The sequence below is a fragment of the Channa argus genome, chromosome 7, assembly GCF_033026475.1.
Source record: "Channa argus isolate prfri chromosome 7, Channa argus male v1.0, whole genome shotgun sequence".
NCBI classification, from domain to species: Eukaryota; Metazoa; Chordata; class Actinopteri; order Anabantiformes; family Channidae; genus Channa; species Channa argus.
In genome coordinates, this window is record NC_090203.1 from 14,717,901 (window position 1) to 14,743,672 (window position 25,772).

The window sequence follows — 25,772 nt, forward strand, 5'->3', positions numbered from 1 at the left end:
TACCAAGTGACAAAATCAAGCAAAACCACACAAACACAGATTCTTGATTACTTTTATTTACAAGCATGTCATGGATGGTTAACATGTTTTCACCATGTGCACAGTAAACTGATTTAGAAAAAGTTCCCTTTTGACAACATACAAGAGTACAAATTAACCCAAGAGGAACATTTTCAGTATTTAGTTAAATAAAAAGACTCCAGTTTATCCTCCAAAGAAAGAGTTAGTCCAGTTTTGCAATTTTTTTTACTCGCCAAGTGCTTTCTTAACAGTGTGGTTTGTGTGAGGCCCTGTTACTCCTCTTATGTTGGGTTTTTCTGATTTGTTTTCACTACTACAGATGTTACTCCTCTGAGACACTGGTATTCAGTTAGGAAAAAGCTTATGACATTTTTATGGTTGTTATATAATTTTTGTTGTTAATGTTATGAGTCCCTAATATAACACGGGTTAGTTAATTCCTGTCCACTAGGTGGAGCTGTTGGGCTGCTAAAAGATGAGCATATAAGGCAACCTACCCCAAGTTTTATTATTCTGAGAACAGGTGTCAGAATGTTTTCATACACCGAAACAACACTTACATCCTAGAAGTTTCAATTGACATTCATTAAAATCTGAAACTCTTATAATAAAGTTTTTACCTATCATATTTAGATTGAATTTTGTTTCTTATTTAGATGGTGCTTCAAAACACACCATTTCGTTCCCAATCTGATTTGGTGGTTTAGAGAAAAGCAGATAAATGAGACATTGCTAGTTTCTATTTCATTTTGTAAGTCTGTTTGAAAGCAGTAATTAACATGGTAACCATTTAAATAGTCTCCTCATGAATATAAGTAGATTGTAAAAGAACTGTAAATATTGCAAAAAATTTAAACGTAACATAAAAAGTATGTCTCGTTCCACAAGAATGAGGCAAGAAGAGAGTCTGTGAAATCTTAGAAATATCAGAGAGTAGCAGACAACCCTGGAGCTGTCGACAGTGTGGAATACAAGGCAGTCCACAGTGCTTGTTTGAGATTAAGTTCACCACTGTCACAAATACATCTGCTGAAATCACAGGTTTTTCAAAATGCACAGTAATTCTCCCACAGTTAACAGACGTCCTATATTATCTGTATAATTTAACAGCTATGACTCACTGTGCAGTGCTCAGCACAGGGCCAGAAAATGAGATCTTTCATAGGTATGCCAGTTCTCCACGTGGTTCAGCATGTTAAAGAGTCTGAAGCAGCTCTGGGTGGAGGGGATTTATTGTCTCGTTTTCATGGGCAGTGCTGAAGGCAATCAAGCCAGTTAACTGTCTTCTTTACAAATGCATAGAGCCATGTCACCTGCGTAAAACATGAAAAAGAACTTTTCTTAGCAGACAAGTTCCAATCCTGTCATGATACCACATCCTGCAGTCTGTTGTTAGCAGATCTGTGCAGCATCACTAGCAGCTTTATTGTAAGTGTTGTTTACCTGATCTCTGGGTTTCGGTGACGTAGGACCTCAGACAGCAGCTCGGAGGTTTGCTGGAAGCAGCGACTCAGCTCATCTAGCTTCTGCTCCATGGAGAGGATACGCTGCTCCAGCTCCCGATAAGAGTTATTCCAATTGGCGCTGAGGTCACACATGATCATTTGCATCTGGTAAAGAAAGCAAATGCAGAGATTTCTTGTATTTCTGGGGAGGGGAACTTGGATCAATCAATAAATCTGCCCAATTTTATTTATTTCTGCAAAGATGCATTTTAAGTGATTTGTGGTGAATTTCTGGAGATTTCATGATTGACACACATTTTACATGTTTGACAGATTTAATCCAACTCCCATCGGGCAGATTTGAAACCACGCACATGCTGCCAGCCTAGAAAACATTTACATTTGTTTTGAAGCACCATCTAAATAAGAAACTAAATTAAATCCAAATATGATGGTAAAAAACTTGTGTGTTTGGGATTTTAGTGGATGTCAATTGAAACTTCTAGGATGTAATTGTTGTTTCAGTGTATGAAAACATTCTGGCAACTGCTCTCAGAATAATAAAACTTGTAAAACATTATCAAAACATCCTCGAATGTGTTGACTTTTTTAGGCCTCTCTGATAGCTTCATCAGTGGTCCAGTGGCTCAGTCAGTAAGAGAGAGCAGCATAGTCCTGGCTCTCAGACTGTAACAAATTGATTGCAAGGTGACCAATAAAAAAAGCATTTTACCATAATATTCAGTAAAATGCATTATAAAATTCACAAATTACACATCAGTGCCTCTCACTGATTAATGTCTTCATGTGTTGGGTTTATTCCACATGTAAAACTTTTCTAGGCCCATGAATTCCTGACACAAATGAATCCTGAGACATTTTATGGAGACTTTTTAATGTGTCTGACCACCTTGTGAAACAGACTGTAAAATACTGCGTAATTGGGGGTGTTGTCATCTTATTTGGCTTTATTTTATTTCTTCCAAAAAAAAAAAATGCAGTAGCAGCTGTCGCTCACCTTAGGGAGGTCCACCATCTCACTCACATAATCTCTTAATTTTCTTTGTTTGAGTCGTAAATGTCGAAATCTGTGCAAAAAAAGAAAGTTTAATACACATTACATACATCCAAGCTCTTTTCCCCGTAAACACTAGTATTTATCATGTCTAGGAACATGTCAGCTAAACGTAAATGTACATTTTCTGTGCGGCTCATTGAATAACGTCTAACTTTTCTATCATGCACAGCCAAATGAGTTCATTTAATCCTCTGTGTGTCTGATGGAAATGGTTTCTGTGTTTTTATCTTTTCTTGGTGTCACTGCCAAATTATACTATAAAGGTCAATTGAATTCTGTATAATAAAAGGGTGGATCCTTGTTCACACATGCCCCTCCCACATAAAAGAGACAGACAGATCTTATTGGGAGTGTAGATTAGCCATTAAAACTGTGACTCTGTGGTTAAGTATGTTTACACTAAGTTAATGACCCGTAAAATACACATGTAAGGCACAGAAACCAACCACCCACTTACATCTCTCGCCCAGACACAAACACACAGACATCCTGCCTGAAGGTATCATTTTGCGATACAGTAACTCACACTCTGATGGATTCCAGAAGGCATCTCTGGTGTCTTCGTTGTTCACCACGGTTGCCCTTTGTCAGGTTTGTACGGTGCAGAAGCCAGCACTCCCTTAGCACATTCGCAGCAGCGTGGCGAATCTGGTAAGGACACAGAAAAATCTGAAATGATTATTCAAAGACGAAAGCTCTAGGAGCAGAAACATGGTGATAAGGCCTTCAAGATAAGCCCAGTCAAACTTGCAAGATTGACTGCCAAAAGCATGTAACATTTTAAATATATTTCAGATAGTATCTGGCTTATATAAGCCATTTACTTACAAGAAGTAAAATTGTTGATGATTATTAAAATGCAGATAGTTTTTCCTGTTCAACTCTTTGTATGATACCAATTTCTGATATGAAGTTCTAATTTTCATGGATATGTTTGTATACAAGAATTTCATGGACAGCTCATACAGACCAGAACTAAAGATTTAGTCATTACAGGATTTCATAACATTTTCACATTTTTTTCTTTGATTCTATTTATGTCTGTAGTTTTCCTGCCCAAATCACTGTAACTGCCCTGTGATGATGTCACTCTGGCCTGTTGTGAGAGTTATTAATAGAGACTGTCAGTGTCTGCATCCAGATGTCTTCCCTTGTTCCCATCAGTGTAAATCTGGACTCCACCAGATAGCTTACAAGGATGCACGCACAACCACAAAATCCCACACACACAAAGACCAAAACAACCACAAGCAAGGCATAAAGATGCACCCAGTGACAGGATGCAGCCACCGGGAGAAAGGAAATGGTTGTATCCTCCAAAACAGTGCACCTACCGCAGTCAGAACTGCTTTAAAGAAAAGTTTCACCATACAAAGCACAGATTGAAGCTAAGATTGGAAAAAAAAGAACATTTTAATAATTACAAACTCATGTATTTTCGTCAAATAGTTATCTGCCTTTATGACAATGTTTCCTTCTTCGTAAACTCCTTTTTATCAGACACCTCCTTCAGTAAGCAAACACTTGAATGTAGTCCAAGGTTACAAACCTAGCAACTCTTCTGCAAGTCACTTCCACTCACTCTCAAAAACACACGTGATCTCAGTTTCCTGCACATCGCTGCACCGTCCTGAAGTGACAAAAGTTTCTTTCCTGACAAACACAACATTATTTCCTCTGTTTGACGCCTTGAAAAGTCTAAAAAGAATTTGGTAGACCTCTTCCCCTTTTTCCCATACTATTCTATCCTCTGGCGTCTTATATTTAAGTAGAAACACCTGAAAAAAGAAAAATAATGCATGTGACTTGGAGTAGCTTCTATCCTGAACAGTATCTGATTTATCACCTTATCAACATATTAGTCTTGCTGCACTGCAGTAAGTTTTGATAAAAGAACATTTGACTGTTTTCTAAATGTTTATGTGAGGAACTTTGGGTGATTATTTGATAAATATTATCACAAGAATGAAGCAAAAATAAAACACCATTTACATCATCAAGTACTGTGTCAAATGTCACACACCCATGCGTCTATTGAGTTAGACATTTTAACCCAAGTCAAAGTTGATACAAGAGAGTCTTTGATGTCATTATTTGATAAACATTACACCACCTCTCAGATTTTCCAGGCTTTATATTGAGCTGATAATCTGTTAATAATTCGTTAAATCTAGTTAATTAAATCTTCTACATCCCTTATGTTTGGCCTGTTTACTATAAACATAATAACACATTTTACAAAACCACCAATCATTTTCCAAAGCATACCAATCTGTATTACTTTTTTTTTTCATATTGAGTGATTGTTATGTTATTGTTGTCTGGCAGTGCAGTGCAGACTTTTCTCATTATTCTGCATGTACAGCTGCATTACCATGCAATGCTCTGGAGGCAACAGTAAACACAGACATGGTATGTGACCTATTTGACCCTTTCAGTTGCAAAACAAAATCTGACTATTTATCCTATTTTTATTGATCAGCCTTTAATTAGTCTCATTAACTTCAGATGTGGATATATTGCCTCTTTTTCATTAGGTTTTAGATGAAATAAAGTAATTAAACTACCCTCTCTGACTTCACTGGGGTCAAAGGTCAACTGAATTATTTACATAAACATAAATAAAAAACTACAACTCTTCCCTTACTAAACAGCACAGCACACAGCACAATATGATGACTGGATCATTGTAACTCCAGGTAAAGGAGGGGTTACAAGCTGGCAGGTTAGCTCATGTTTCCTGCAAAGGCCAAGTCTATTCATATGTTGACTGACAAGTGAGATAAATCAATTTACTTGCATGCAAGCCTTGCTGAAACAGTATGTTTCAAAGTTTCCAGTCTCTGCAGGCTGATTTCACCGAACTATTGGTTTTCTGGTAAGAAATGTACATCCAAAAATATAAAACATTTCAGCACATTTTCAGACACTGTTTGCCACGCTGTAATTTGTTGAACACCCACCAATTCATCAAAACTGCAGAGTGATGTAAAGTAAGAATAAGCCTTAAACCTATGTTTTCTAAAAAAAAAAATCATTGCTCTTACCCTTTTAGAGATCTGGATGTCCATCATGAAAAAGTGCACATGTTTCTCTCCTTTGTTCAATGCCAGCTTCTCTGTTACGATTGCCACGAGCATGGCAGTGCAGGCTACACCCTAAAATCCGACACACACATACACACAGCTGTTGGCATTGGTTGTTGATATATTTACCATCTCCCTGTTTTCTCTATGATACAGTAGGATTGATTCAAAATACTGTGGTAACATCAACAAAGCAGAGCTCAGAACTAAATTATTTTCAGTCAAAACCACCTTTTCAGTCCACCATTCACATCAAAGTAAAGCATCTATCAAGAAAACTAAATGTTGATCTTCATACCTCATATAGTTTTGTCCAGTAAATCAATGTTATATTTATACAGAGTTCAATGGTTAAACACAGGCTGTGTAATACTGCTATAATAGTGTAACTAAGAATAGCTTCATGCTCTTACTGGAAAGGGAACTAAAGAAAGATGGTAGATATTCAAATTGGCCACAGAGTGAATCGCACACAAATATTTACACTAATAGGCAAGATATAAGACACACAGACAAAACATTGCAATGAACCCATGTTTGGCATGGACAATTATATAACCAGTCTTTACCTGTTTTCCTCTCCTCAGCTTGCATTAAGAGAGAGAGAGAAAGAAGAGTGCAAATCAAGCATGAGGAAATAAAGGGACAAACCAGAGTTATAAAATAATAAATGTATACTCTACTACTGAATATTGATCATTACAGCATTTGTAAATCCTTGCAGATACTAACTCTTCTCTTGAAACCATACACACACAGTGATGGGATGCAATCAATCAACTCCTAAACACAGCTACAAACTGAGATATGGCAAGATCCTTACAGGTGTAAGCCTCACCTCAGTCACTTATACCCAGAACAGCGTTGATGACTTTAAGAAATGTATCTTTTTCCAAATCATGGGCACAGGTTGGCACACCCTTCTGGCGTAGCGGTGCCAAAGGCAATAAACCACCTAAAAATGAATATGGTGGAAAGTTTCCCCTTACAAGAGGGAAGCTTATAAAAACATGGGAGATGGAGAAAGAGAGATGGAAAAGATTTGTTTTCCATTCTGTCACATAGGTGTCTAAACCAGACTCATGCCCACCATCAGAGCCCTCGTGATGACACATATCTGCTTGTACCAAAAGTTAATGCAGCAGAGGTGAGACAGCTGGCAGCGAACCATAGTCCACACATCCTATTTAAACACACAGACTCTTCTTGCTCTCAGTTACTTATGGTTTATCTTACTTTACAGTATGTCTTTGTTTTCTTGCTCTAAGAAAAAGACTGTGTTAAAAAGGTTATTTTGCTCTTATTTGATCATATTCACAGAATAATACAATCTGATCTGACTCTGATGCTTTGTCTCTTTCCCCTCATAGATTCTTTATTTCTTGCATTCTGTGATGCGATAAATAACATGTGAGTATGACAAGCAAAAAAGTCAGTTAGCTCAGCGAAACAATGTCTTCACTCAGCAGAAAGATCTTGCTCCACACAGATGTTGTGTGGACTGAACAGCACCCACTGCGTGCTGACAGTTTCCTTCCCTCAGTCTTTTGGTAGAATTGCCTGGTACTGCCAAGGTTCGTTCATTTATTTGAAGGCTGTGATCTTCATGACACGCATCAGGGAATAATGGCATTCAGGTCTGTCAGTGCACCTACACCACAGCCAGGCAAAATATGCGTCCAAGATAATGAATTGAATAGAGCAGAATAGCAAACACAAAAAAACAGCAAGAAGTGAACCAAGCTGAACTGACCCAATGTGAATGGGAAAAAATAAGAAGGAAGAACAAACCAGACTGGATGATGTGGAACAGTGTGAACCAGGATAATAAGGAACAATATGGAACAGAACTGAAGGCAGTAAAATAAAACATATCACAAGAGAATAAACTGGATAGGAACGGAACAAAACAGGCTGAGCTCAAACAAAATGGAATGGAAAAAAGTAGAATTAAATGAGCCAAATCAGTCAACGTCATAGAACTGAGTGGAACAGATTGATTGATAGAAAACAGTAGAGTAGAAATGGAGTCAAATTTAACACATGCAGAGAGAACACATCTTTAAAGTAGTAAAAAAAAAAAAAACAAAAGCTAAAAAACTCAAACTAATCTAGTTTAGTGGCTGGTCACACACATGAAGAAATGTGAAGTGGTCTGGTTAAAAGAAATACAGATATGAAACCAAGATGATACATCTCTATTTTTTTTTTGTTTACTAAAGCAAGCGTCATTTCTGTTTAAAGTGCTACCCATCCACAGGTTAAAGAATTTGGGGAAAAGTGGAAAAAAATACAATAATACAATGCAAATTAAATAACATGAATCCATCAACAACAGCTGTGTGTTTAATACATTTTATATTTTCTCAACAAGCAGCCCAGAATAGTTACCATGACTCCAGTGAAGAGACACACTGTCTTGCCACAGCTGGTTGTGGGTGCTACATCCCCATAGCCCACTGTCAGGAAGGTGATGGCTATAAGCCACAGAGCCGTGTCCATGTGTCCCGTCAATGCTTTTGTCTGCCTGCAAAGGCACAAAGCAAAAGTGAGACTGTGTTTTTATGAAATCTGAAGAGTATTCTTATGAATCCCACTACTGTTATGGGCTAAGACACAATTATACATAAACTAAACTAAAATTTAGAATTTACAAAGGACCATATAAATTTATAACATTCATAATATTATTAATATTTTTAGCATGTTCAAACATAACATAACCATATTTTAAACATGGTTTATGGAGATTTCCCTGAAATAATTATGTAAATTAGTGTGTTTTATAAAGGAATTTCATATAAAAAGCAGAGACATTTAGTTTAGTTAGTTATGTTGTGTTTATAGGCAAATGGAAGGTTTCCAAGGTATTGCCATTTACAAACTACCTCCTTAATGCCAAATTAAATAGTCATGTAGGCCATGATTGACATTTAGCACTGAATTACTTTGATCCTATTGTGATTGTAGTTAGAAATCCATTTAGATGAACAATTACACTGTGAATCACCGAATGCATCTGTGTCGTCCATAACACTGTCTTTGACCCCGCAATAATTTGGCTAAACCATTTCTTGTGCACAATAAACCCTCTGAGTTTGATAAAGGTGTGGATTGTTAAACTGTGTAATCAGCACTGATGCTCTACAGTGCTATAGCAGACAGGAAATGGGTACCACAGTAAAATTGTAAAACACTGTAAAGCACAAATCCAATGTACATAATCAGGTCATTCAGTATATAAATAGTCATCTGTCTCTCAGATGTAGTAATCAACTAATATGAAAAATGACTGGTGTAAACATTAAAAAGTGTAAAAATGTTTTGTGATTGTATCAGCTATCAATTATGTGTGCTGTTATTTCTTTTGGCAAATTAAAACATACAAGATTTAAACATGTGAAATTAAGCCGAAACCTCTCATTAAGGTTCAAATAAAAAAATTGACCTCAAACTGTCCAGATAGCCAAACAATCAGTATCACTCTAACGTGTAGCTGGCTCACGTTAAAGAGAAATTTGTTAGAGCAAAAAAAAAAAAAAAAATAGTGATTATCAAATCAGTTATTGTAAATCTATTCTGAACAGGAAAGTGAAGTTGAACCTCAAGGTTTGTAAGTGTGTTACACAGTTTGTCAGCATCTGTGAAAGGCAGAAGGAATGTTAAAACAAATGCCTCAATTGATTATTATGGAAAGCAAACATCTGACATTCTTTAAAAGTTATTTCTTCCTCTGAGTAGAGTCCAGTCAATATTTGTTGAGCGGGATCAGTTCTCTCATAAAACTCCAAAGATTCCACTTAGGCATGTCAAATTCACATGTGTCAAATGTCTTTACAAGCAAATTCGCTTTAATTAAACAGTCATGGGGCAAAACTGTAGCTAATTTCTGTGTTTAAGAAAAGAATAATCAGTATTGCTCTTAGAGAGAGTTAGAGGAAGGAATCAATGCAACTTCTATCTATTTGATAACAGGGAAGCTAGAGACAGCAGATGGTTGGCTTACCTTTAACTGTTCAAAGGGAAAAATTTAAATTTCCTTAACAGCACGTGTAAGGTTGCCAAGAATCAGGAAATAACCACCTTTTAAACCTCAAAGTTATGTTACATTTGCCGTTGGACAGAGCCATGCTAGTTGTTGATAGCTGCCTAAAAATGACGGTATATTTCAGGGTGGATTGATTTTTTTTTAAAGCCTTTCCCAAATAAAAACATCCTATGTGCCACACATTATGAACCACCAATCTCCAACATTGGTGTGTGTGTTACTCTGTGTCTCTTATCTCTGTAATAGAGTGTATTAATGAGCCATGTACATGTACTAACAGTGGTCATCATAGTAGGTTTATGCAATTAAATTGACATCGGAAAACCCACTTTTCAGATCAATCCATGTGTGCAGTTTAGTTCTCCTCCCTACCTCTCACACAGAGTGAGCATCCACGATGCAGTGAGCCAGAAGAAGAGGATGAAGACCAGAAGCATCCGTGCTGGGTGCTTGTTCATCAGTACCTTGAGGACAAAGCGGAACGTGAAGTTGATGTTGTTGAGCGAGCCAATGCTCCTGTAGGAGGCGCTCAGCAGCACTTTGCTGTGCAGCAGGATGGCTCTGTGCACCAAGTACAAACGGAGGAACATCAGCACCGATAACAGCAGCTCCACATTCAACAGAGCTTCTCCTAGCTGGTTGGAAACACAGAGCGGAGCTGTGGAAGAGGAGTTGACATAGAGGCCCACTTTCCAGTATGTGCCAACAGGATGGATGGAACAGACCAGCAGCTCCAGAGTGATCACAAGAACCCTGTGGCTGGTCATGGCAATACGCCAGTCCACTTGGTTGTGGTCAATGATGAACAGCTGAAAGGCAGAGGAGGCATTAACAGAAAGAGTGAAAGATGAAAACATGAAAATAAGCAAAATCATCACTATAAAGATGGGGATTGAGGGAATCACCTTTGATTTTCTTTCTGAAATGAAGCCCTCAGTGCTTCTAATTTCACCTCACGTTTTCCAATGATACAAGTTGAAGACATTATATAAGCACTGTGATAACTGTTTTGCTGCATATGCTGACTGTGTTTCTGTATCTTGATGGGATGACTGTTTAATTAAAGTACATTTAGTCATTTAGCAGACGCTTTTATCCAAAGCGACTTACAAGTGAGTTACAAGGCAGCAAAAAATCGAACAATTGTTGACAACGTTAACAATGTTTACATTTCATGAGATGCATGAGATTTCATTAGATGCAATTGCAAGAAAGAGCAGAAAGGAATATTTTTTATTTTATTATTATTATTTTTTTAATAGATTTAAGTACATAGGAAGGTGGGGAAGAGTAAACAGATAACCCTGGCTGCACATAGTGAGTATAAAGATAATGAACCACAGATATAAAACAAAAATCTTGAGTAGGTTGTGTTTCAGTTTGTTAAAAAAAGCGATTGGGTCTCATTTCGTTTTTAAAAACATTTTCTTTGCTCCACCGATTGTGATACCTTGATGTTTTTGCATAATTCGGTCTATCACCTCTCACACCAAAGAATGAAAGCGAGACTGTGCATTGCTGAACCCTGCTACTCAATCTCCTGCCTCCACCCTGAACCTGCCCTTCCTTATCTCTTCTACACACTTGGTGAAACCATGACTTCTGCAACTTATTTCACTCCTGTGCAGATACTCAGTACATTGGGCACTTGTAGCACTTTTGAATACACATGATGTCAGTGTGTATGAAGGCAAATGAAAGAATGTTTACTCTGTTTAACTTCAACTAAATCTGTCCATGCATATTGAATTCACACACAACGGCAGCCAGCCATGTAGACTGGAAAAATATTGCAGCTGCAATGCCGTGTTTGCCTGTGTGGGTTGAGGTTTCATCCAGAGTTTTTCACGCATACAGCAAATATAACACAGATAATTAGTGTTGAGGCTACTATCAGTGGACCGAGAGCTCAATCTAAAACAACTGCCCTCAGGTATCTCTAACAAAGTCTCAGTCTAACCAAGCTCATTTGGACCAACATTTGCATATGAAAAGTGATGCACAAAATAGTCCATCCCTGAAGATCAAAAATGCACCCATGCGTGCATACACACATCTCCCTCTCACACACAACATCACAATAAGGGCGTCCAAACTATTGGAAACAAAGGGTAAAAAGCAAACTTACCCTGATATCCTTATAATGGAAAGCTATAATGAGGACCAGGAGACACCCAGTGGACAGGCTGATGGAACAGTTGATGATTAAGGCAATGTTTGAACCCTAGGAAACAGATGGAGACAATGGTATAAAAGAAGGCTTTCTGCAACAGCAGAAATTTGATATGTTTCCATAACCATTCGCCATTATCACAAGTTTGTGCAATAACTCATGGACTGTATGGTTTCCTATGACTACTGTGGAAAAATACCAGCATATCAAAATCAAGTAGAAGGGCTTAATATTTTACGTGGATGGCGTAAGGTTACATTTAAAGAAATACAAGTTTAAAATCGACAGTGATTTGTTAACGTTATGAGCCAATGCGGCCTCCTGACTGTATATGTCTTTTTACAAACTTTTGTGAAAGTATAGAGGTGGCGACATTGTACATTTACCAGTATAAATGGTGTGTATTTTCTTAAATCTTTCTTATTTGAATCACTAACCCAGTACTTGTGCGTTGTGAATGTTGAAAATACATCTGTGTGAGGTTTCCAGCAAAATAAATTAACAATAGATCACAGTTTCCTTAAGATTTGAATTATGTAAAACGCGCAGCTACATTACACAACCCAAGTATTTAAAAAAGCTCCAAGAAAAAGTGGTATTCTTTAGAAAATCAGTTTGCAAAATTTTCTTTGCTGCCAATATAGCGTGGCATTTCCCCGGCCAGTTTGGCCAGACCCACATAGAATTGCTGATGGCAAGAAATGCTTGATCCTTCAGAATAAATAATGGCGAGTTTCTTCAGTGGACGATAAATGCTATGTCATCTCCACCATGCAGTAGCTCCAGTCACTTTGCAACTTTAACTTACTTCATATCTTTATTCCACACTGCATTGGTACCAGTTCAGTAAAATATTAAACATTTTGTAGCGCTGAAAAAATTTGTTGATCAAGTAGCTGATCAACTGAAAATTAAAACTTCATTTTCAACACTTTTGATAATGAATTAATAAACATCTGAATTCCTTAGTACCTTGCAGTCCAATAAAGGATACAATGACATACATTTACATGTAGGATTCAATTCATATAAGGCACTTCATGAATATTGTATTTTTCAGTGAGAACTTGAAATTCCTGTCCTTTCTGTGATGCTGCTGATAATATTTAAACCATCTTTTTTCTCAATAAAAAGTCTGTCAAACATTTCTACTGAAGGTGATATTTAAATGTTTTGATTTAAATATCCTGCTGGTCATTTTATAACGACATAACTGTGGGCCACTCTCTAATTCTTGCCGTTCCATATTACAGTACTTAAACCTAACAATAGTGGAATTAGTGATTCTGTAATGTACTGCAAAAAGTACATAAAAAGCCACTCAATTAGAGTAACCAGAGTGCTTGTAATTAAATACTTTCCATTCTGGAAAACTGACAGCTGGAGACAAAAATACACTGGCCACACAAACAAAGATGGTTTGCCCCTGACCGTCACAAACTGATTGAGAAAGATGCATAGGCCGCTTTCACATCAACTTTGTCTTAGCAGGTTATATAGCACATTCAATATATCCTACATTTATGCAACTCAGCAACAACATTGGAGGTTTTTAACATCAAGTGCCGTTTAATATGGTTTAATTACAAACTTTTAAACGTGAGGAAACTTGAACTTGTAGGTGGTACAGTGTGACATTGTTGGCAAGGTGCGTTGTTTTCCAGTTTTTCCCGTAGCATCCACATCATGTCTGTATTACATCCAGGACTAATTAGAGGACCCCACAAAAGCTCAACACACAAACTTCACCACATTCCATAACACAGAGTTGAACAACACGTTTCTTGCTGAGTTTCTAAAAAATGTTTCTGTAATATTTCCCATAGAAAACAGTGATATCAGGCCTGGTGAACCTAATTTTGGGTTAAACCTAACAAAGATTGTTTCACCTATTCCTGGACAGACAACAAAATTCAAGATAAAACAGTACATCTGGACCAAGAGGAGGTGTCTGATTTGTTCTGTAGATACACTACAAAGTAATACTATATACATCGGACTTCTATAATTCACTTGTGTGACAAACAGGTTTACAAATAATATCCAAGATCATTGTTGTAGTGGGACAGTCACAGGCAAAAAGACCACAAAGGTTTAGTTAATACCAACCAGACTCTGCATACGGTATACACTACCTTATACAAGTACACACTTTAGTATAGCTTGATCCTTGGAATTCATCATGCTACTTAGTTATTAGTTAATCAGGGTCTCATCACCCCTGGAGTAAACTTTCTGGGATTGAGAACAGTAACATTATAGTGATCTTTTGGAGAACTGGGGTTTCTAATCACTAATCAGCACACCAGCTCATTTTGGGAATGTGTCAATCAGCAAAATAAGATAGCATCCACATATGGGCCAAATCTGGTCACCGTGGCTCAGTTCCAAAAATAAAAACAGAATTTGTGCAGGTTTTGGTGTTTTTTTACAGGCAGAACATGTATTTTTACCTTGTTGCTTATGAGTCAAATGTGGGTAAAACACAACATGCTTCTTTGGGGTTGAGTGGTGAAGTGTTGCATAAGAGGCAAGTTTTGATCACACAGTGTAGATATTTGTGAGTTTTTTTAATCTGTATGTAGGTCATAAAGTGTGTCAGCCAAGTTTTAATGTTTGTGAGAGTCGAAAACACAGCAATATGATTTCTAAAAAAAAGAAATAAAAAAAAATCTATGACCCTATTAATTTACACAACTGTAGGACACATTTTTAAGTAGCTTCACATGAAAGTGTAGAATCATTTATTTTAAGAGAAACTTACATTAGCTACCATAAATTTTAATCATAATATTTATATACATGAGCATTATACTAAATTGTTTGATGCAGTGGCTGAAATACACACAGCGCTTTTACATTTTATGTGTGTGAAATTTTATTATACCATGCATTAATTCTATTTTGGTCCTGGTGAGATGTTAATTTACAGCAAACCAAATAGCATTTAAATCATACCAAGCCAACCATTCTCTAACAAGCAGGTATAAAGCCGATAAGATGCCTGTGAACAGAGTATAAAAAGTTTAAAGAAAATGGGTAAGTGATGTGCAGAGTCCAAAAAGGACAATTCAAAAATAAAATGTGCCAAGCTGCCACTCAGGCAAACAGTCAAAACACACACAAAAAATGTAATCTTCCATTAAAGGAGACACAAATATAAGCTACATCAGTAGAGTAGGATGAAAGTGACACAATCTTACAAATACATATGAAAAACAACAGGTAAGGGTGACATGCAGTGACTGCGTATGACGGTGGGTCTAGTGGCTCGATGCTTTTTAATATTATAGAACAGGATCAGTGAGAGCTGCTGTGTCATGTATTTAATGAAAAGGTGTCCTGACAGCGTAACTTCTTGTACATGACTATCCTGACCAGTCAACATATCTCTAAATTATGAATTTGCTACATGGTGGAGGTATTAATTAATTGAACTTTTGATATTGATGGGATTTCTGACAGAACAGGAGACCGTGTTTCACAAGCATATGAAAATGATAGTAGCCTGTATTTTAGTTATTGTTGTGCAGGTTGAATTATTGTATTAATGCTAAACGATCAAGAGAATTACAACACAAAACTAAATCGTAGCAGCTTCAGCTGTCAGGTATTTCTGAATAAATCTGAAATCCTTAGGGTAAATTTGGCTTTTGCCCCCAGCATCATAAACTTGCCTTTGGAACTGAAAACCTGCAGTTTTAGGTGTTTGACAATCAGAGACAGTCAACAACCCCTACAGTTCAAACATCAAGGAACGTTAGTTTAAATAATCAGCATCGTGCTTTAATTTTTTGGGTTGTAGAGACAACAATGAGTTGCAGAAAAACAGACATGAATATAACCAGGTCAAGGTGCACACTCCTGGCTCTAACCCAGCTGAAGAGATGACTGACCTACAAGCACTCTAATTATACATGAAATGATGCGGAAAAATAGCCTGAAGTACTGTGAGCAATCGTGCTGCAGGGAACGAACTGAAATGTGGAAAAATATATATAAATAGCCCAGTTTTCGTGAATATCCTTGAAAACAAATGTTTGAAATATAATTTTGTAGACTGGAATTAACTTTAATGCCACAGCTTAAAAATATCCTGCAGCATATTTAAAATAGGTTTAAAATACGACAATTACACTGCACTACTGCCCACTGCAAATATGTCCGTGTGCACGGGAAGAAGATGTTACAGTTCATACTGTAATCTGGACTTTGCATGAGGTGTAAAGATTAATGCTGTCAATGGTTATATGAGCTCTGGTTAAATTACTAATGCAGCCCCTCCAAAATAATATGATTCAAATGCGGCAGAGAACACTTTTCCAGTGCATCAGCATTTCCAGCAGCATCGAAGCTGATGCCTGTTATGGACAGACAACACCTGTTCTTGGTTCGTATTTGTAAACTGGAATAGTAATGTGAAACTTATGCCAGCGCTGTTAACTTCACAATCACGTCTCACCAGATCCAAGTCTCTGAATGCATCAGGCATAGTTTGAAGGCCAAGACCATATTTCCACAGGTTTCCCAAAAGACTGTAGCTGATGTAAGTTAGAAATGTGGGGCTCTTTGACACTGTAATCAATCACTGCCTTCACAGCATAAAGGTGGTCTGATGTTTTGCGGCATGCATGAGAGCTTTTTTCCACTTGTGGAACTGGCGTGTGCTGTAGGAAGTCAGGGGGAGTTAATAATTTGTTGATTGTTTGGCCTGGCATTGTTATCCACTGGGATCTGCATGTTAATGTCATGAGACTGTGCTACCAAACAGTGGGTCTGGAAATGGACTAACTAATCAGTGGGTCATGAAAGTTCAAAGCCCAGGTGCAGATTCTGCTGTTATGCTGCATGGATCTTGTGCTGTCTTCTAATCAAGCAAGTTGTTAGGATAACATCTAGAGCCAGTTTCATTATGTTGTTATTTTCTGGACCAATTATTAATTTAGTCAGTGAAATAAATCACCAGTAACAGACAACATGCTGTAATATCAGTCTGTTCAGTTCTATTATAGTCTACATGAACGAGCAATTGTTAACAGGCTGAATGATGCTGAAAGCAGGATTATGATGAGTTTGATTGTTTATCTACAACTGAAGGGGCCGAAACTAAGATGGTCTGACAGGCTGAAATATGTCATTTAATGTAGCTGCTTTACAGAGCATGCTATGGAAATGTTCTAATTTTACGCATGTTGGCCAGCTTAAACCCTTTTAAACAGGGGCAATGTTTCACTATAGCTCAGGCTTTTATCTGATTGGTAAGAATGGGAAGATGAGAAATGGAAGGTTTTAGATGAGGAGTCAACTAAGTGTCCCATTTCAAACATTCCCGGCATGATCAGTGGTCTGACCCTCTAGTCGCTGACTAACATTAATGTGGTTACGTTTTTCAACCTACCTGCTTGTAAACGAAGGGGCATATCTCGGCGTGGATAATCATGAGCAGTATCCCCAGCAGAGCAGTGCCCAGAGCCAAAGCGCAGAGGCGCTTTTTATCCTCTAATAAAAACTTTCTCTCTCGCAGTTTGTGAAGGTTGTCTCCCTCCATAGGAGCAGCTCGCTTCCCGGGAAGTGACAGCGGCAAGGATACTTCTGCTGAGTCCCCGCTGTTTCGATTGATCAAGCCATCACAGTTTAAGCAGTCCAGTTTGGACTCGCTGTGCAGACTCCGGTTTGTCATCTCCATCTCCAGAGAGCACACGAGACGACTGCTCGCTCCTCTCGCCGTGTCGTGGCTCTCCGCTGCTCCGTCCTCTGGCTGTCCGGGCTCCGCTTTGCTTTCCTCCCAAATTGGAGAAGGCATAGTCCGATGGGCGCACTGAGAACCAGGCCCGTCTCTCGCTTGTCGCTCATCGAAGTGTTTACAAAAACACACTTGGCTTCTATACACTCTCACCTTAACACTCCTACCAAACGGCGCGGCGTGGTAACGCGCACTGGTGCCATTTGGAATATACAGCGGACTATATGTTTTTATTTGCAAGGCTTATTATTTTAAGAGTGTGCGTCAGTCTGCCGCAAATGAATTCTGCCTGTGCCGCGTATGTGTGTCACCCTGCGATGCGCTCTCCACTAATTACAACGCCTATTTGCATTAAAGCTCACAGACACTGCATCTCCTTTGTGCTGAAAACAAAACAGCCCTGCCTTCCTTTGATTTGGTTCATTTTGCTCTGATAAAATTAAATGTAGTTGAAACGCGTTAAAGAAAGTTCAGCTTTGTAAATAAGGGTTCTTATCAGAGAACAGACCGTTACGCGTTTTCTTTTTCTAAAGAAATATAAAGACTAAAACAGGTTATGTTCCCTGCCCTTAAGGATTATTAATTTTTTTTCATAATGCATGGCAACAGTTGTGAACACAAGTTCCACAACAGCTCCGCAGTGACATCTCGTGGTTCAGTGCCTTCGTCTATTCAAAACATAGTCAGGGTTCGCTAATATTGGGAGTGACTCATGGCTGACTGTGCCTGTAGTCATCAGTCATCCATTTTAAAGTGGGATTTTACAAGTATTTTTTCCTTAAAGGTGCTGTATAGGCCTGCTTCAAGTATTAATTTTCAAAATTCCCCGTAAATGTGCCATTAATTACTATTTTTTACCACAGTCCATAAATAGAAAAAGTTAGTGGCCAGATTTCCTTCGAATTCATTATAAGGAAATTCATCAATAAACCAAACAAAAAGAGAGAAAAAGGTCTTTTTACTGGAGCCGTCAAGGAAGAACGACGTCATGACCTTGTGCTATGACGCACCCAGCACACAGGAGTCCTTCCGCTGCAGCATCCTGCTGGTTGTGCTGACGTTAATGACGATCCTCACGGCTGACGGTTGTTTTTTACGTTAAGTCACACTTGGACAAAAACTAATACAGCAAATAAGAGCTGCACTCAAAGTATCCATTTTATAAATAAGTGAGAGAAGACAATATCAAATTCAACGCATGAGCTGATTTATTCTTCAGCAATTCAGCAAAGAAAGTAAATGGCTGATGCAATAAGGTAAAAGCAATACACAATGATTCAAAGTTTCAAAGGAACAGCATATAAATATGCATTAAATTCAGTCACCTCAAAACTTAATAATGCAATGTTTGCATTGAGGATCTATGAAGCATTTTCTCAAAGCATAATTAAAACAATAAAAAATAATAAGCAAACCATAAAATATCAATGCATTTCTGTGACAGCAGAGAAAGTTTAAGCGGTTAAAGCTATTAAATGTTTTGTGAAATGAGACTTCCACTATACAGCAGCATCTATATATATGTGTGTGTGTGTGTGTGTGTGTGTTTGTAGCTTTGAGTTGAGTGCCATCCACTGGTGGCAAAATAAATTACAAAACAAAAGAAAAATACATTGTGCATCAGAGTGTGGTATTAAAGTTCTATTACTTACAAGAAGTTTAGTAAAAAATATTCTTAATATACATATATTGTCTCTCTAGCTACAATAGATCATAACCCTGATTCACCTTTTACGTTGATTACGTGTGAGGTATATACAGTGGATATTATTTAACACCTGAAAAGACAGTTATTTGGTATCAAGCATATTGCTGAGAGTTCCTGAGTTAGTCCAAGCACCCAGTGACTGAAGGCATTCTCAACGTGCACAATACATACAAAAATTAGCAAAGCAGATCTGACACATTAAAACGTTTTCACTGACATTCAGTGTGATCTGTGCCAAGAACAATCAATTAGTTACAAGTCAACACATAATGAAAAGATTGTTTTTTACAAGCTGTGCAAGGAATAACTTTGAGCTATGCAGTTCAAACTGTCCCTTTTTGGCTCAAGTTTAGCTAAAACCAGGGATCTCATGGCTCAGTCCATGGAGCTTATAATTCTCTGTCCACCTTCACCCCACAGCTGTGGACAGTCTAACTGTTCACGGGTCCCCACGACTGCAGAGTGGCTTGGGGCAGAATGAACTGTGGAGGATGCTGCGGCAAAATGTAGTAGCCAAAAACCTGCTGGGGGGGAGGTGCTGGTGCTGGTGGCGCACACACTGTGGTGAGGAACACTGGAGCAGCCTTCTTGTACTGAGGCCAAACTGTTGCAGGGTGGTAGTAGTACTGAAGGCTGGCAGGGAGCTAAAAAAAGAAACATTGGAAAGAGTAGAGGTTAGCAGGGTGGTGAAGACCTTCCAGCATGCATCATCCATAAAGATGGAATCTGTGGTACTTTCCATTGTAGAACATGCAACAATCATATTTTATGTATTTTAAAATGGGAATAACTTAACCACTGCAGCAGTTCATATCCTAAGTACGTAACTTATTGATAATATGCATTAGACATACATTCTTTACTTTTAGTCATGTACTTATATGTAAGATTAAGGCTGCTACAATCCACCATTAAATGCATAGTTGTGCTGAGCTGAATGATATTTTCAACTTTGTCACCACATACAGTTGACTCACGCATAGACATGCTACTTATTTGTTTATTAAATTACACCACTACATTTTAATAAAACCATGTTATAACACTGTTATATCATTAGTACCCACAGTGTTATGTATTAAGGCTGGATTTACTCTCTATTTATTTCATACATAGACCAACAACTCCCATTTACAACCAAAGCCAACAATAAAGGCTTTTGGCTTGTCGCTTCAGGGGTCAGTTTTTTAAAAAATCTCAGTACGACAACTGGCCACTGTATGTTTAAATGGAATTGTTACAGCCGTCGATTACGCATTTGATGCATTAGTGAGCAGTGTGTGTAGTTTGCAACAGAGCCCATGTGATAAAGGCAATGAAGGAACCACTTGCCCACAGAGCACAGCGCAGAGCAGGCTTTGGTTAGACACATAATACATGTCAGCAGTCTATGTCTTTGCTGGTTTTGAGCTTTTAAGTTATATCTGATGCAATAAGAATATTTTCACCAATTAAGACACCCCCAATAAATACCATTAATAAATAAAAACGTACCATATTTCTGACGTATTTGACCTTATTTGGTCCTTCTCTGTGTCGTTTTCGAATCCTTGGCACCATCACAATTGTGTAGGCGTCACCTTCTGCTGAATTCTTGGCGACGTTCTCTTCTTTTTCTTGCTCTCCCTCTGTCTCACCATCCTTTGCCTCCTCTTCTGTGTCACTTGATGCAGTGGAACTACAATCTGAAGATGTAGCAGAGTGGTAGTCTGACGTTTCCAAGTTTAAGGAGTCTGCCGAGGAGTCATCTTGTTCTCCCTTCACACCCTCCTCCTCATCCTCTTCCTTGTTGAAACTGGCTACTGTGAACGGCCGGCTGTTCTCTCCAGATCTGTGAAAAGAAAAGGATGATTTTAATGTTGTTACTGTTTTCTTCCCACGTCTGCTTATTCATCATTTAGCAGAATGCATCATAAAAACAACTCACTCATGCTTCTTTGCTAGACTGAGAAATGTCTGGTCGCTGAAGCCTGTGTGAGTCATTTTTTGCCTCTGCCTCAGCAGGCCACCCAGTGACTCACCTTGCGCACACCTCCAGTGGATCAATCCATAGCGTAATCTCAGTTGGTAGGCCCAGCTCACTGGGTGTGAGCTCACTCTGCTCACATGCCTTCAGGACCATGTCATCGCAAAGAACTCCGTTATTTACTCGGATACACCTGCGAAGGATTGAATGTTATAGATTTACACATTTCAGGTTCTTATTCTGTAGTACAGGGATCTCTACTAATAAACAAGGGTGTGAGTTATGATCTTTCCAGAGGAAGGAAATTACATCTAGTGACAAACATGTGGAGTTTAGGTGTGAGTAATTACCTGTACGCCTGGCCTTTGCTGGGACAGTCAGGGTACCAGTGGTCATTGTATTTGTCACATAAAAGTTTCTGTAGTTTCCCAGCAAACAAGTCTGCTTTGGCTTTGCTGAGTTTGCCACGTGCCATAGCCAGGCGTTTGAAGAAGTTGACTCCAGCATTCACCTCTCTTTTCATGATTCACGCCTACACAAACAAAGAAATGGGGAGAAAACGTCACGTTTTTGTTTCTGTGCAATCACCTGCCACATTCATATTTATTTGCAAACTCAAGTGCAAAGATGCAGAGTTATTTAAATTCTTGGTAGCTGATTATGACTTCCCTTCAATATTATAGGGGGGAGGATGAACAGTCATAACTGTACCTCCCTTTCTTGCAGCGTTCTATTTTCATTATCTTCGTGAGATTACTGTGTAACTGTGTAAAAAAGTGCTGAGTATTTCACAGCCCTGTTTTCAAGTTTTGTATACAGGCAAACAAGATGCAAACTATTACTGCTATGTTGACAAGTAGATATTTTAACATGCAAATTCAATGATCTCAGAGTGCTGTTTATCTTCTGATAGTGTGTCTGTTTGGGGTGGGTGCCAATGTCAACCTGACCAGGAGGTAAGAGTATGTTCTGTTCCATAAATTCCAAGATTTCTCTGCCCGAGTGTCTAACACTCAAAGTGTCAGGATCCTTCAGATGGCCCTGATGAGAACATTGTGCCTTGGACCTTGTAATACAGACAGTCATTTTGTTCCTGTGGCTTTAAACACACCACTACTGCTTCAGCCTGTGCTCTGAGTGAAAATTATTATTTGCCCTGAGAGATGCAGCCACAGCCTTTGCAGGTAAACAACAAGTTAAGATTGTTAGTAACTCTAAATCCCTAAACAAACATGTTTTGTCATAACACAAATGGAGAGCATCAGTGTGTTATCAGACCTGTTATCATATGTTTAGATGGCCGCATATTAGTCTATGAGGTAAACGGCATCAAATTGAATTTGTTCTTCAGGCTGATTCCGGAGCTTAACAGGTCATCCCACCTGCAAACACACTAAATCTAGCAACATGCTGGCCTGCAGGATGTAACTTTAACCTAAATTCATGTGCACCAGTAGGTTTTCCAGCTTTCAATTTCTGCTACAACTGTGGAGAATGTTAAGCCGCCTTATACTTGAATTTGAATTCCACATTAAAGACAGGACAGGAATTCCAAACATAGGATATGGAGCTATTTGTAGAGGTATTTAAGCATTTTGATTCTAATCCCTCTTTCTTCCTATTGATATTCAGTGTTTAGTGTTCATATTGTGAAGTGAACAGGATGTGAACCAATTTAATAAATATTTTATGGTACAGCATCCTGTAATATAGATGATTTTAATGCTAATATAGAGTATGTTTAAACCATGTATATTAGTTTGATGATTTTGATTCTCATTTACTAAATAGGACGGCAACTACGTATGATTTTCAATTTTTGTCAACCGGAGCGCTATTCAGTCATTTTATTACTCTAATCTATACGATGTGAAAAAAACTATACAAAATTACTATTCCAATTTTAAAAGCCTATTTTAACAGTTTGTTTTGTTACCCCTAAAGGGGCCTGGTGACTCAGTGGCCGAGCATCGTATCGGATGCGATAGGCCACGGGTTTGAGTCCCACCCCATCAGGTGTAGGCTGGGATAAAATGGGATGCTCGCCCTTCAGGGCAACCCCTGAAGGGACAAGCAAAAAGCAGTTGATCTATTGTAATGTTAAAGAAAGCCAGTCAAAACCCTGAAGATATTTAGTGTTCCATCACAAAGTACTAAATAATGGAGACACTGTAGCCTGTGTTTTTTGACATAAAAATTAATTATTCAATTATCCAAACTGTTGCTGATTTAATATGTTTTTTGGTCTCTTTAAATGTTAAGCATCAAATGTTTTTTCAAGGGCTAAGAAAGCTTAAAAATGAAATTTCACTTAAAACACATCTGAGTATTGGAAAACTACAATGCTGAAACCTATTTTTTTAAACTCAAGGGAGATGATGTTTTTGAGATACAGGTTGTTCTGTGAAAACCCAAGTAACACTGTTGCAATATTTCTTCTCTCATCCTAGCATTGGTTTTAACTTGCAACATGCAAGATCCCACAATTTAACTGCAGATTCAGCATACCTGGCTCCAAGGTCAGCCAATGTTTTAGCTTCATATGAAATAAATAACAAATACTTTTAAGATGCTAATTATAAAGAAAACAAATAATCTAGTTATCTGCGATTACTTCACCTGTGAACATATTGTTTTTGATCTAATAAGCAGTTTGGTGGTGGCCTAAAAAAGTTTCCAGCTACTATGAGCAGTGCTTACCGTCTATTTACTGAACAGTGACCTACTGCCATTATCACAGGCTCTGCTGACACAGTTTTGATTTTACATATGCAGGTAACAGCCTGAAACCATTGGCAGACTGAGACATGTCACCACTGACTGAGAACACAGAAATTGTAACATTGTGTTCAGATCTCAGTGTGCTGAGAACGGACAGGGTGGATCCCTGCGTCTTTGTTGATGTGTTAATGTCTGTGTAGCACATGGCAGCTCCATAAGTGTTGTCACCAAACAGGGCAATCACATCAAAATGTGTGCAATCACGCCTCAACATGAGTATGTAAATGTGCTCAACAGTCCCAGGTGCGAGGCGCTTTGTCTGGTTTCGCCCATAGGCACTTTGGTGACAAGTTGTCTGCGTCAGACAAAGAAGACACAACAAAAGTAGTAACTGTGCGATCTAAGGGTGATCCACGTGTTTGTGTGTCGCTGATTGGGAACATTTATTACACTCAGAAAAAGACAAAAAGAGCGAAACACACTGAATTCATTCTTCAACCTCTAGTCTGATTGTCTGCTGTGACAAAGGAAACTTTATGCTGCATGCTGGAAATAACGCGTTTGGGTTTTCTGAAAGTGCGGAAACCCCCTCAGTGGAAATTTAGAAAGTTAGTAGAAACAGCCCCGTGGATTTCATTTCAGTAGAGAAGCTACATTGTTAAGTTAACTCGGCTACACAAGGTGATTTAATATTATTTAATGGGATGCGTTGTATTAAATAATGAGTTTAAACAGTTTAAAAAAAAGTTCGCATCAAGTTAGTGGTCGAATACCAACGTAACAAAGCAGTAAAAACAAAATTAAACACTAAAAAATAAGAATAAAGGCAAAACTCGGGGTCAGTATAATATGATGACGAGAGGACAAAAACGGAACAATTTAGGGTCGTGGGACAAGAAAACAATTAAATCGATGAGCACTTTTAAAGATTTGACAGTCAAAGTTTCAATAATGAAAACAATGAATGAAAATAGATACCCACGATTTATAAAAGCGCGTCCAGCCTCTGGAGATCCCGCGATCCTGAGTGTCCTCGTCTCTTATCGTGGCTACGTGCCTCTACGTGCTTGATGTGCTGCAGTTATTGTGGCGAACACATGTTGCTTCCTTGTTCTCTGTTCTGCTCTCAGCGCTGCTGCAACACAGACGTAACAATACCGTCAGAGTGACTCACTTCCTTTAAACAGCGTGAGCAAGAGCTGAGTGACACCCCGCCCGGCCCAAATATGGGCAGTCAAGGTAAACAGCTGAGCTACGAGAAAGGAGGAGGGGAGGGGAGGGGAGGGGAGGGGAGGGGAGGGGAGGGGAGGGGAGGGGTACCATGTTACAACTACTTTGTTTGTTTCTACGGGAGACGTGCTCATTTTGACTATGCTATGATGACATTTGAAAAAATTCTTTCAGTTGTATATGGACTTTCATTGTATATGGTGATTTGTCAACGTTTGACTGTGTGACAGATATTATGGAGATTATATATATAAAAAAACTCTTCTTGTAGAATAAATAAGGGACTTAGTGATCAAGTGGAAACTAATAACTAATAACAGCTTCTATTTGTAAAGCAACACAGTGAAAAAACTGTTCAGCATTACCCACACTTTAGTAGCGGTATGTTAACCTTATCAGACAAAGTGTTAGAGGTCTTGAGATCCTTTGCTTAGGAAAAAGTAGCAATATTACTATATAAACTATTCCTTTACTACATTTAAAAACACACACAGTAAAATAATCAATTTTCTTTTTTTTTTAAAAAAGTCAATTTTCGCCGCATCGCAGCCAC

The 25,772-nt window shown here is 38.3% G+C and overlaps 2 protein-coding genes across 7 annotated transcripts; both read right to left on the reverse strand.

The window, feature by feature from the left end:
* Window positions 1–36: 36 nt before the first annotated feature.
* Window positions 37–18,142, reverse strand: kcnn4 (potassium intermediate/small conductance calcium-activated channel, subfamily N, member 4). 5 transcript variants are annotated; one of them, XM_067510027.1, is made up of 10 exons: window positions 17,250–18,140; window positions 11,807–11,902; window positions 10,051–10,487; window positions 8,022–8,157; window positions 6,200–6,217; window positions 5,592–5,702; window positions 3,071–3,192; window positions 2,485–2,554; window positions 1,465–1,631; window positions 37–1,334 (listed from the first exon to the last, which is right to left on the reverse strand). In XM_067510027.1, the coding sequence occupies exons 1-10, from the start codon at window positions 17,652–17,654 to the stop codon at window positions 1,331–1,333; spliced, it is 1,566 nt and encodes a 521-aa protein (XP_067366128.1). In that variant the 5' UTR covers window positions 17,655–18,140; the 3' UTR covers window positions 37–1,330. The 5 variants fall into 5 exon arrangements, with proteins under 5 accessions (XP_067366128.1, XP_067366133.1, XP_067366131.1 ...); XM_067510032.1 differs by lacking the exon at window positions 11,807–11,902 and having other exon boundaries at window positions 17,250–18,142; XM_067510030.1 differs by lacking the exon at window positions 6,200–6,217 and having other exon boundaries at window positions 17,250–18,139.
* Window positions 18,143–18,779: 637 nt separating this feature from the next.
* si:dkey-79d12.5 (protein BTG4) lies at window positions 18,780–25,131 on the reverse strand. 2 transcript variants are annotated; one of them, XM_067511281.1, is made up of 5 exons: window positions 24,972–25,131; window positions 21,619–21,800; window positions 21,324–21,461; window positions 20,797–21,133; window positions 18,780–19,946 (listed from the first exon to the last, which is right to left on the reverse strand). In XM_067511281.1, the coding sequence occupies exons 2-5, from the start codon at window positions 21,789–21,791 to the stop codon at window positions 19,734–19,736; spliced, it is 861 nt and encodes a 286-aa protein (XP_067367382.1). In that variant the 5' UTR covers window positions 21,792–21,800; window positions 24,972–25,131; the 3' UTR covers window positions 18,780–19,733. The 2 variants fall into 2 exon arrangements, with proteins under 2 accessions (XP_067367382.1, XP_067367383.1); XM_067511282.1 differs by having other exon boundaries at window positions 24,968–25,126.
* Window positions 25,132–25,772: the final 641 nt, after the last annotated feature.